General features: G+C 40.0%; 2 protein-coding genes across 6 annotated transcripts in view; both read right to left on the reverse strand.

Annotated features, from left to right (window-relative positions):
• CTSK (cathepsin K) overlaps positions 1-7,682 on the reverse strand; it is a 20,649-nt gene extending 12,967 nt beyond the window's left edge. The window contains exons 1-4 of the mRNA XM_006861380.1: positions 7,518-7,682; positions 5,133-5,253; positions 3,096-3,218; positions 2,861-3,016 (exon numbers count right to left, since the gene is read on the reverse strand). Coding sequence (XP_006861442.1) covers positions 2,861-3,016; positions 3,096-3,218; positions 5,133-5,252 — 399 coding nt within the window. The 5' untranslated portion in view covers position 5,253; positions 7,518-7,682. The remainder of the gene's footprint in view (positions 1-2,860; positions 3,017-3,095; positions 3,219-5,132; positions 5,254-7,517) is intronic.
• Positions 7,683-12,372: 4,690 nt separating this feature from the next.
• The window catches only part of ARNT (aryl hydrocarbon receptor nuclear translocator), a 57,401-nt gene continuing 56,955 nt past the window's right edge, over positions 12,373-12,818 (reverse strand). For all 5 annotated transcript variants that reach the window (XM_006861385.1, XM_006861384.1, XM_006861383.1 and 2 more), the window contains one exon: positions 12,373-12,462. In XM_006861385.1, coding sequence (XP_006861447.1) covers positions 12,373-12,462 — 90 coding nt within the window. The remainder of the gene's footprint in view (positions 12,463-12,818) is intronic.

The raw sequence follows: 12,818 nt of genomic DNA on the forward strand, positions 1-12,818 counted from the left end.
AAATTTGTAGTCATTTACTAGTATAATGGAGTTACAAAAAAGAAAACTAATACTGAGTTGATCATACTTTATGTGTCTTATTAGGAAAAATGCCTGCTAAATAATTTCCCATTAAAATTTTTATTTTTTACCTTTTTATTATTGAATTGTAATCATTCTTTATTTATTCTGGTTAATAGAACATTATCAGACATATGATATTCAAATATTTTCTCTTTGGGGATGTTGTTGTTTTCACTTTCCTGATAGTAACATATCACACATGAAGAACCATCTTTCTATATAATTTTTCCATATCTTCTTTTGTTGCTTGTGATTTTGTACTATATCTAAGAAATTATTGCCTTTTCCAAGATTACAAAGACAGATTTCTAACATCTGTTTTCTTCTAAGAGATTCATAGTTTAGCACTTGCATTTATGTCTTTGGTCCATCCATGTTGTGTTAATTTTTGTACATGATTTAAGGTCAAGCTGCAACATCATGATTTTGTGTGTACCCACTTATTTCATCATATGCTTGAAAAGTGAGCTTTTATTATTTTTCATATTGCTTGATATAATTACTCCACAAGTAAAATGGAGGAACTATTAATTTATAAAGATGATATCCTAGTGGAAATCATATAAGTTGAGTGGGAAAGATGTAAGAGTAAGTCAGGGGAAGACTGTTTATTCAGTTGCAGGTAGTATTATGAATGTTTAAAAACAAAGGGAATGAATGCATGAATATTTCAGGAACCAACATTGATAGAAATGTCTGGTCTGGCAGTTTTAGACTTGTGGATTATGGCAGCTACAAATAAATGTATGGAATGGATAGTTCCCTAAGGGAAAACTCCTTGTACTTGTACTTCTATGTACTGACTTTATCCCTTTTAGAAGCATCTGTATTTAGATAATTGAAGGAATAAATTTTGTTCTTTTTGTATTTTATTATAAAGAAAATCTGGTAAGTTTTTCAATTGATTTCTTTCTCATATTCCAAAAAAGGAGACAAATTACCTGATATTTTTATAGATCCTTTAATGACTGAATTCTTATATTCATTTTTCTTCATATAAATATAATTTGTCATTCTTATATGCTTGTGTAACTATCTTCACATATGTCAAGGCGTGCTGTCATTTGTTAATAGTCATTTTGGAGCTTGATGGTGTGTATAAACTGTGACAGCTTTAACTAATAAATAAGGCTGAAATATCTTTAGAGATTTCACAACTGTCAAATATTGTAGCTCTATTGGGAGATGTTTAACTTTGCTGGTATTTAAACTCCTGCTTCCAAATGTCATATGCATTGTATATTACTATTGCTTAAATATATATAAGATTTGAAAAACTGTGTTATACATATCACATAATAGTATACACAAACATAACTATTTAAATTAAGTTTCTAGTACCGATCTTGTTTCTGAAACAATTGTGATTGTCAAATGTTTGTTGCCTGTTCCAGTTGTATATCTAGATTTAGTTTAAGCTTGGCTTCAAATAAATAAGAACAATGGAAAAAAAAAAAAAGAAACATTCTATGATGGTTACCAGGGGTGGGAGAAAAGGGAAAATTAGTCACTGTGTAGAAGCAGACACATGTTAACTTGGGTGATGGGGAAGGCAATATACAAGAGGGAGGTTGAGACTGGAAAGAGGAAGGTAGTGGAAGACACAAGGAGGAGTGTAAGAGTTAAAGTTGTCATTGTTGTTAAGTACCGTGGAGTCGGTTCTGACTCATAGTGACCCTGCACAGGGTTTCAAATCTTTACAGGAACAGAAAGCCTCATCTTTCTCCCACGGAACAGTTGGTAGTTTTGAACTGCCGATCTTGAGGTTAGCAGCCCAATTTGTAACCACTACGCTACCAGAGCTCCTTTAGAGTTAAAGTACATAGAGGTAAATAATGTTAACTGATTGTACTTAGAAGGGATTGCAATCATTGTAAAGATACGAAGTATATGATTTATTGAATGTAGGACTGATTTCCTGTAAAACTTCACTTAATTCACAATAAAAAGTTAAAAAGTAAAAAACATACTGGAAGAACGCATAAGGTCATTAAAAAGATAGGAAAGAAAGAAAATATCAAATGTCAGAAGAGACTCTGAAACTTACTCTTGAGTGACTAGAAGAAATGATGAAGTAAAAGAGCTGAACAGAACAATTCAGAGGGCAGCTTAAGAAGACAAAATCAAGTATTATAATGAGATGTTCAAAGACCCGTAGTTAGAAAACCAAAAGGGAAGAATATGCTCAGCATTTCTCAAGCTGAAAGAACTGAAGGAAAAAATTCAAGCCTTGACTTGAAATATTGAAGGATTCTATGGGCAAAATATTGAATGATGCAAAAAGCATCCAAAGAAGATGGAAGGAGTACAAGAGTCATTGTACCAAAAAGAAATGGTCAATATTCAACCATCTCAAGAGGTAGCATATAAGCAAGAACTGATAGTACTGAAAGAAGAAGTCCAAACTGTAGTGAAGGCATTGGCAAAGAACAAGGCTCAACAGACTGAAGAGACCCATATTTTTGCCCATTCCAAATACAAGTGACTCAATGAAATGTGGAAATCATTAAGTAATATATCACATGCAAGTAAAATTTTGCTGATGATAATTTAAAAATTGTTGCAACAGTACATAGACAAGGAACTTCCAGAAATTCAAGTCAGATTCAGAAAAGGATGTGCAACTAGGGATATCATTGCTGACATCTGATGGATCTTGGCTAAAAGCAGAAAATACCAGAAAGATATTTACTTTTGGTTTATTGATTTTGCAAATGCTTTCTACTATATGGATCATGACCAACTATGGATAACATTACAAAGAATGGGTAATCCAAAACATTCAATTGGGAGGTACCTGGTTTTTGACAGGTGTAACATATCCCTTCTTTCGATAGTCGATGGAATCGGGGGTTCTGCCCTCCCAATCTGGGATATAGAGAGTGTCATTATTCTGGGATTTAGAGGAGAGTACTTTCAGTCCTGTCATCTTCTGAACTACCTCTTCACTGGTCTAGGACAAAGAAGAAAGATGATGAGCAGGAAATGGAGACAAGCAGGGCAGGCAGGCCAGGCACTGAGGTTCAACTCACCATGTCCCCCAAGTGGTTCATGGCCAGTTCATATGTGTGGACACCAAGAGCGGCCTCAAGGTTGTGGATGGAGATATACTTCAAGTTTTTTTCCCAAATTAAACGCCGAGAGATTTCATCCACCTAAACAAAAGAGTAGTCAGTATTGGCATAGATTGTGTATCATAGGTAATATTGTGGAAGTTATAGTGGTAGGGATGAAACTCACATTAATAGAGAAACTACAATCAATTGGAGAACTGACCATAGAATTGTTAAAAGCATATAAAAAGAAATAAATATCCACATATAAACTAAAGTACATTAGAGGCACAGTAATAAATACACTCATGGAAGCAGCAGTCAAGAAATCAAACCATGTATTGCATTAGGCAAATCTGCTGCACAATAACTTTTTAAAGTGTGGAAGAGCAAAGATGCCAGTTTGAGGACTAAGCTGCACCTGACCCAAGTCATGGTATTTTCAATAACCTCATATGCATGTGAAAATTGAACAATGAATAAGAAAGACTAGAAGAATTTATATAGTTCAGTTACTGGAGGTGAATACTAAAAGAACCATGGAGCATCAGAAAAACAAATGAATCTGTGCTAGAAAAAGTACATCCAGAACGCTCCTTAGATGTCAGGATGGTGAGACTTTGTCTCTCATACTTTGGACATGTTGTGAGGAGGGACCAGTCCCTGGAGAAGAACATCATTCTTGATAAAGTGGAGGGTCAGTGAAAAAGAGGAAGACCCCCCAAACAGATGGATTGGCATAGCGGCGGCAGCAGTGACATCAACCATAACAATGATTGTGAGGTTGGCACAGGACCGGGCGGTGTTTCATTCTGTTGTGCATAAGGTTGCTGTGGGTCAGTATTGACTTGATGGCACCTAGAAACAACAACAGATAAAACCAAATACTTCTTGGAATTGTGTTACTGGGTTGAGGGGTTAGGGCAATACTCTCAAGTGAGAGGGGAACGGGGAACTTGGTAAATTGGCATAACATAGCTCAAAAGGCTAATGTTCCATCTACTAGTTTGGTGAGTAGCATCCGTGGTCTTAAAAGCTTATGAACATCATCTAAGATACAACTATTAGTCTCTATAAGCCTAGAGCAAAAGAGAAAAAAGGAAACCAAAGATTCAAAGAAGAAACTTATCTATAGGACTAATAGACTACCAACCACCCAGGTCTCACCTACTTTAAGATCAGAAGAACTAGATAGTGCCCAGCTACTGCTACTGACCATTCTGATAAGGGGCACAATCGACAGTCCTTCATAAAATGGGTGGGGAAGGGTTGTAGACTAAAACTCAAATTCCTAAAAAAGGCCAGACTTACTGGACCAAAAGAGACTAGAGGAACCCCTGACTATTGACCTGGGATACCCTTTAAACGTGCAACTCAAACCACATCTAGAGGTCATCAGCCCTCAAAATAAATAATACCACCTGTATGTACTGTGCTCCTATCAACAACCATCTAAATGAGACCTAACTGTCAAAGAGGATGAAAAACTAAGGGAGATATGGAAGATCGATTAATAAAAAGAAACCACCAGAATTTATTTAATGAGAACGCTGACACATTGTGAAAAGTGTAACCAATGTCACCGAATAGTATGTACAAAAGTTGTTAAATGACAACCTAATTTGCCATATAAATTTTCTCCAAAATTATGATAAAATATTTTTTAAAGAACTTTAAAAAATAGAAGAAATATATAAATAACTACAAACAATAGAATGCAAACTCTAGGGAGATGTATAGAAAAATTGATTACAGATTAATAGAATTATTCTGACAAGATTTTTCAAAACAGAGATGTTGGATAGCAACTGTATAAAGCAAAGGAAGGACAGGGCTTGATGGTGAGTTAGGTACAAAAATAAAAACTGTATGTTAAGTGTTAAGAGATAAGGGTAAGTGTGCTTGGTGGAGGATTCCAGTATTTAAATGGAATAAAGGAGTTTGGAAACTAGTAAAGGATCAGAAAAGCCTCAGGTCCAGCCCTCCCACCATGTTCCCCTCCATATTCCTGAGAACCTTGCTATTATACTGCTTCCCGTAGGTCTTCTTCCATAGGTCCCACTGGGTGTCCAGTATCTCCTCAGGGTACAGAGCACAGCTCACCATGGGTAGCAGTAGAACCTTGAGCCCCCACATCCTGGGGGAGGGGGACAAAGAGGAGAAGGGGCTCACAGCTTGTCTTATGATGAGGAAGTAGCTGTAGCCATACTCCCAGTCAAGTGACTGCAAACCTTTTGGGAGTCATAGACTCCTTTGAGAAGTCAATCAAAGCTTCCCTTTCATAGGAAAGCTGCATACACACACAATAATCTAGGGAGTTCATGAACCTGAAGAACCCTTTCCGTCCAACAATGAGAAACAGAAAAATTAGGCTCCGTGAGGAAGGTAGACGGAAATGAGGATAATTTTTCTATGATAAAACAAAGACAGGAGGGATCTGGATTTAGATGAGGTACTGGCAAATCTGGTTCCAAGTATTTTGACCTAGGGAGGGTCAACCAATCCACACTTGCATAGGCACCAGAAACAGGGCCAAAGTTGCATGTGGTTCTGTACCATCCAGTCCTGAGTGAACCAGTGTCCAGGCCATTTGTGGAGGGGAGAGGTACAATTTACAGGCCCTGATGAACCATAGGAAACTTCCACCGTATCCAAGTCCCAGTCTGTCGGCCCCATATCCACCTTATTTACAACAACCAATAGGGCCAGTAGTTTATTCTCCAGGGCCTATGGTGAAGTCTACCTACCCCTCAGGGGTATCCCTAGCAAGAATACCCACAGTATGGCTGGCAGGGTGGACCTCAGGAACCTCCTAAAACCACACAGTATGTGATGGGACAGAAAGGAAGACAGAAGACAGTGCCCTGCCTTCTGCTGCTGCTGCCTTTTGGACAGCTTCGATTGAGCAGTCCAGACACAGGTCCCTTGTGGCCTCCTGGTGTGGTGCTGTGGGCTAATGCGGCAGACTGCAAAGTCAGTTTGAACTGCAAGGTCAGTGGTTCAAGCTCACCAGCTGCTCTTTGGAAACCCTATAAAGGGTTGCTATGGGTCAGAATCAACTTGACGGCACTTAACAATTGGAATTGACAACTGGTATTGTGCTCACTCACACAAACGAGGCAGAAACTGGACAGTCAGATCAGGTTTGGCACCTGTCTGTTCCTCCCATGACCCAGCAGGCTTGGAAAATATGCACAGTGTAGGGGCAGGGTGGGAGGAGTGGAGTTGGAGGAGAATACACAGAAGAGAGATTTTCAGCTAAATTTTGCTTCCTGACCATTTCTTCAAGATATTTTTTCTCATCCTTGTAAAGCTGGAATTTGTTAGGCTACTTCTCCAGACCTTGCTAGGAAAGGTTAAGTGAAAGGCTGACAGAAAACAGAAAAAACGTCCTGTTTTCTATTAATTGTCTCCTCACTCTTATGTATTTCTTCCTCTTTTCTCTTCCCTCTTCTATTTAGGCAAGAAGTTGCCCTAATCTCAACCAGCTGCTGTGGGCAGGGAGGTTTTCCTTTCTTTTTGCTAACATCAAAAAAACTTCTGTGGTTGTCTCACAGGACAAATAGCCTCAGAATCGGTTTTGTCGGAAAATGGATTGAAAAGCAGTATTTTATGATCACTAAATTAACAGCCTTTCGTTTAGTTTTTAATGTTTTATTGTGAATTATTTCAGTTTATTTTTGCATCACTTATTTCTTACAGTGGTTTTAATGATCTGTCCTCCATTTTAAGAATGATTTACAATCTGTTTTGCCACCTGCAGGATTTTTCAGTCTATTTTTCTATAATCTTTGAAAACTCAGTCCAGCAGGACATCCTATTGGTGATGTGTTAGGGACTCTGAGCTTTCCCGAAGAGTAGGAAGCACTGAGCTATCAGTTCCCTTAGCCCCCTCCCTCCCTACTAGTGAGTTAACTCTTTTAATTCCTTTTGGCCAAACCAGAAAACTATACAAACAGGCAACTCTTGAGGACTGGGTGAAGGATTTCCTATATTCTTTGCTTTAACTAACCACCATGCGTACATAAGGGAGCCCTGGTAGTATAGTGGGTTATGAATTGGGTTGCTAATTGTAAGGTCTGCAGGTCAAATCCACCAGCGACTCCTCTGAAGAACATTGAGGCTTTCTGTTCCTGTAAAGGGGTGGGGGGCTATGAGTTGTAAATGACTCAAGGACCCCCACCACCACGCATGCATATACATAAATCACAAAAGGAATACCAAAGATTCCTAGATTTTATTTAGCCAAGAAGGGCATCTCTGTTTTCACTCACAAGGCAGCAAGTCCATTTTGATCCCCAAGTCACAACGTCCCTAATATTCCTCCCAAGTCACTACGTCCTTAAAACTCCTAAAATGGAGAACTAGCAGGAATGAGAAGCGAAAAGTTAAAAATATTACCTGCTGATGGGGATGTGTTCTCTGGGCTGGTTTCAGCAGGAAGTGTGGATAATGTGGGCGATGACTAGGGATGCTAGATTTATTTCATCAGGATTGCGGAAGTCTGCGCCAGCAATTCGCTGGAAAATTTGGACATGGGAGGGAGGCGGGGATAAAAATGCTGAGGTGGTGGTGGTGGTGTGCTGTGGAGTCAGTTCCTACTCATAGCGACCCTGTATAGGGTTTGTGAGGCTTTAACTCTTTATGGGAGCAGAAAACTTCATCTTCCATCCACAGAGGGTCTGGCAGATTCAAACTGCTGAACTTGCGGCTGGCAGTGCAATTCATAACCCAGCTACTGAGGCCCTTTTATGCTGAGAGGTTAACAAAAAGGGAAAGAGGGACTGGATTTGCATCTGGGTGATCAGCTAGGTCTGTAGTTCTGATTGTATTTATTTCATTAGCAGACTAGACCTCAATACAAGTTAATCACATTGGGGCTTAGCTTCTCTCTCTCTCTCTCTCTCTTTTTTTAATGTTTTATTGTGAATTATGTGATAGTTTACATGGGAGAACATTGGTTTTACATTCATTCTATCGTATAGTCTCATTGCCATGGCTACAATCCCCTCCATGCAATCCTTCCCCGTGCCCCCCAGGTCTTCAGCACACAGTCGCTCTTCCTCTCAGGATCTAAAGTCTCCAGCTGCTCCATTGCTCCACATCATCATCTCTGACTCCATTTCAGGCATCACTGCTTCTCTGGGTAGGGTCCCACTCTCTGCTCTTCTCCCTTGATGGTCCTAGGGACCTCCGCTTCTAGACTGAAAAGTTAATCACTCCCCTCCTTACTATAAAATGTCTACCTTTACATTTCCAACCCTCACAATCAGTCCTGATAACAATTATTCACTATTGTATCACAAGAGACCCATCTGTATTTCATTGCATCAGCCCTGGCTAGTTAGACTGAATACTACTCACTGGAGATTCTACCTTCCTCCAGGCCCTCTGGATCTAGGTTCCCTCTTGAAAGCTTGTAAGCCAGTCACTTCTTGCCTTTGTAGCCCCCCAGCTCCCATTTTGGGTAGCCAATGTCCAAGTTGCCCATCCCTGTCTACTCTGTGTGTGGAGGGGTTGGAAATGATTCTTGCTGTTAGGACTTGTTCCCTCTTTTGAGCTACTGCTTCCATAGGTGTAGGTCAAGTTCATCAAATTGTATGAGAATACTTTTTTTTTTTCCTCTTCTTTTTACTTCTGGTTGAGCTCTGATCATCCAGTCACTGAAGCCAGGACAAGTGGGTATTATCTGCAAGTGTGGGTGTTCTTGTGCATATGCCCTCTCTTCTTACCAGCGGGACACTTCACTCTCCACTCTAGTCCTCTGTGGCTATGTCACTGATTCTGGGCCCAAGAGTCCCCAGGTCTTGCCACACTGCTGGCCAACCAGGTCTCCACCCAGGTCCGCAGGGGTCTATTGAACATTGTAGGGCTTAGCTCACAGCTTCATTGCTGTTTTTCCCTCACCAATCACAGCATGTATTCCCATTGAGTCTTAGTCTTGGAAGGGGGTTTGCACTGAGGGGACCCGACCACTGCTTAGCTTGTCTTTGATGGGTAAAAGCACTTGTCTCCCCTATCCTCTTTAATCATTACCTTGTTATTGTCCACCTCCTCAACTTTGAAACCTGTTTTCAAAATTTGTCTAATCAGCATCTCAAGGATGAGGGAATAAACACTAAATCCTGGAAGCAGTAACACAAGGGTAGTCCCTAACTAACAAAAAATGATATTGCTTCTAGGGAAATAGCCTGCTTGTTTTGCTGGCGAAGGATACACTCTGTCAGAGACAAGGTCTGGATGAAATCAGTTCTCAAAGTAAACCAAAACAGCATTCCTGGTTTTTTATGACAGCACTAACTCAGTACCTTTAGTACTGAGGGACTCACCTGTGCCTTGTTGAGGTTAAAAACTCTTCAGATGGTGGGATATCTAATGAACTTTATCTGTCTAAATTATTAAAATCTCTGATGCAGGTCGTCACATGAGCTTTTCCAAATGCTTCCCTCAACATCCAGGCATGTGACAGATCATAAGAATCTAGCTCAGTGCCCAAGCCACACCCTAAACCCCACTTTCTTCCATAAACAGACTGGGGGAGGGGGAAAGAGGGCCCTGGGGATAGAAAGGATAATACATTGAGTTCTAGATTCCTTTTCTAGTCAAGCTGTATAGATCTCAGGCTTATAAGCCTTATGTCTTACAGTTGCTAGAATAGCTAATGGACAGTATTTTCTCTACTAGAAAGAAACCAGGTCCAAATCTAAACAACTTATGTTTCTTAGCACCTAAGGTGCTGCGGGTTAATGCATCAGACTGCAAAGCCAGTTGAACTGCAAAGTCGGTGGTTCAAGCTCACCAGCTGCTCCTTGGAAACCCAATACAGGGTAGCTACGGGTCAGAATCAACTCGACAGCATTAACAACTCCTTTTAGGAGCCCTGTAGTGTAGTGGGGAAAAAGATGAAGTGTCTCCTACCATAAAAGTTTAGTATCAGAAACCCTATGGAGCAGTTCTACTCTGTCCTATGTGGTTGCTAAGAGTCCAACTCCACAGCAGTAGGTGAGAATGAACTCCTTTTAATCCAGAAGAGGACACTGTAGGGGAGGGTATCCAGAAGTGCCCTTGTGGTCTCAAGCCCCAAATCTCTTTCCCCTTCTGAGGACTTGGGCAATTCCCTCAACCCCCTTTTGGTCAGAATGTCCCTTCTGCTTTTATGATTTTGCTCAGATGTGTCATGATCAGGAGGGCAACCAAGGCGGAGGGATGGCTAAGTGATCATAGCCCTGTGGTTTCTGAATCTTGAAATTTTACAGGAATATGCTTTATTTCTGTATGTTTGGAGTTCAAGCTATGGATTTGTCTAGATGTGGGTGCCAGTTGTTAAGGAAGTGAAAAGGAATGAGAAGCCGCAAATAAGATTACACAGGAAATTGTACAAAAGGAAAATATATTTTGTTTTAAAATCTTTGCTACATATCATTATTTTTGCCACTGTAAGGCTCAGCACAGACGCTAGCAGTACAGAAACAGCCAACAAGAAAAAACAAAACAAAACCCAAACAATCAAAAATAAAACCCTGAAGGAAAAGCAGAAACAAAACCCCCAGAGCATCTTCTCCCTCCCCTCCCCTGTCCCCAAAGCCCTATAACTGTACAATATTATAGTCTTGATCACATTTAAAAAGTCGATTATTAAAAAACAAGGATTCCATTGGAAACTCAACTTTTTGGTTTCTTAAACTGTGGTATAAATATATATGTATACTGTATGTGTGCACATAGAATAAAAAAATAAACTGTCCCCTTTTAGACTCCACAACCTGGCATCAAACTGGAGACAAAGGGAGGGGAAATTCCGTAAATGGCATCCCCTTAGACCCTCCAAGGCCATCTGTGTTCCTCAGTCCCCTATGGCTACATTTAACATATTTCTTCTCCTTATTAATTCAGTCTTGCACTTAAGATACTGGCCTAAACCAATTACAAAATAACCAAAAAAAAAAAGCTGTCACAAGGCATTGTTACCTGAGGAGGGTAAAGGGTGAGAGAAGTAACCTGTATCTGCATCTTATGGCTATTTAGTTAATTACTAAGTGACCCTGTTGAAATTACACTTGCATTTTAAAGCCGACATCCAATCTCAAGATTGGAGGGCGAGCAAAGAGTTACGAGCTATAGGCCTAGGGGAGACCAAAGTCTCTACACTTCTTGCCAGATTGAACACTGAAGATGGGATGATAGAAGCTACTTTGAAAGAAGGCTTGGTATTTGCTTTACATCCCAACAATATGATTTTCACTCAAGATTAACCCAAGAAGTTGAGTTTCCACGTAGAAATAACCTCTACAGAACACACATCATATGTGATTCTGACAGAAAATGCAGCATTGTCTTTATGGCCAAGTCTGGGGTTTCTGAAAGTGTTTATCTTGCCAGCACATTTCTGTAATGTTTGCAGATCTTCCATATACGGTGAGAGCACCAAAAGCAGGAATGACCCAGCCTTATCACTAAATATATTTGATGAGAGACAAACCATGTTAACAGAAGACTTTATACATTTGCTCACAGTTGCATATTATCTGGGCATAAATGTAAGTGCAGCAAAGACATTTATTTAAATACTCTTTGGCTGCTATACTAAGTGGAAATACCTGGAAGATTTAATTCCTTAGAACTCTTTGAAAAACACACAGAAAGACAAACTCTGGGACAAATTTTGCATAACTCCCTAATAGGGAGAAAAGGAAGAACACACTCACACATATATATACACACTCTCTCACTCATTCACTCTCACCCTCCCTCCCTCACAAGTTTCTTTCCAGAGGAATTGCTCACAGGCAGCAGAAAGCGCCTATGCTCGTTTCCTAAATCCCATATATACTTACCAGGGTTCATGGTCCTCAAATATGAGGACTCTTCTCCTATCCTCCATCCTATTCAGAATTGCTTTCCAAAAACATGCCACAGCATCCAAGGCAAATAGTGGGTGTCAGGTTCTTCTAACCTGAGCCCCTTGACCCTAGCATAAATCCTCTCCACAAAAAATTCTGGTCAAGAGACATAAGGAAAGGCATTCTTAACCTCACCTAGCCTCAATTTTCCAAAGGGCCCCAAACTTGGGAATTCATTCCATTGCATCTATAAATGTTATCTCAAGGTTAGGGGAAAGACCAGAATTGAAAAGGGATACACATTAGGGGTGAGGGAAGGGAAGGGAGAGGAACTATTATTCTGTTTACAGAAAGATTTGCTTTTTAAAACAAATGGTGATTTTTCTCCCTCACTCCTTATCCCCACCCCAATAGTTCTATTCTGAAAAGGAGGGAAACATAGTTAAATCAGGAAATTCTTCATTGTTATAGTTGTTGCTCTGGTCTCCCAGCATGGACAACATCTCCTAGAGAGAAAAAATAGAGTAAGTCTGGGTTACTCACTTCGATCCTTTATACTTACAGAGCTCTCTCCCAACATCCCTCTGCACCACTATTCCTGACCCCAGAGTGTTTCTACTATGCTGAGCTCTCTCATTCCCAAAAGCTCTCTAATTCCTTTAGATGACAGCCTTTTTTCTAGTCCTTTCCCTACCTTCCTCCTATATTTCCCCATGTTCCCTCTTTTTGAGTCTTTAATATTTTGAAGGAAAAAAACAAATCTACTTGTCACATTTCATGTGACCTTCTGTAGATACATAAGGTGTTTTCTACCAACAGCTGTTTTGGCTTTCTTTCAGTCTTTTAAACTAGTTTTCTTTGC

The sequence above is a fragment of the Chrysochloris asiatica genome, unplaced genomic scaffold (assembly GCF_000296735.1).
Source record: "Chrysochloris asiatica unplaced genomic scaffold, ChrAsi1.0 scaffold00042, whole genome shotgun sequence".
NCBI lineage: Eukaryota > Metazoa > Chordata > Mammalia > Afrosoricida > Chrysochloridae > Chrysochloris > Chrysochloris asiatica.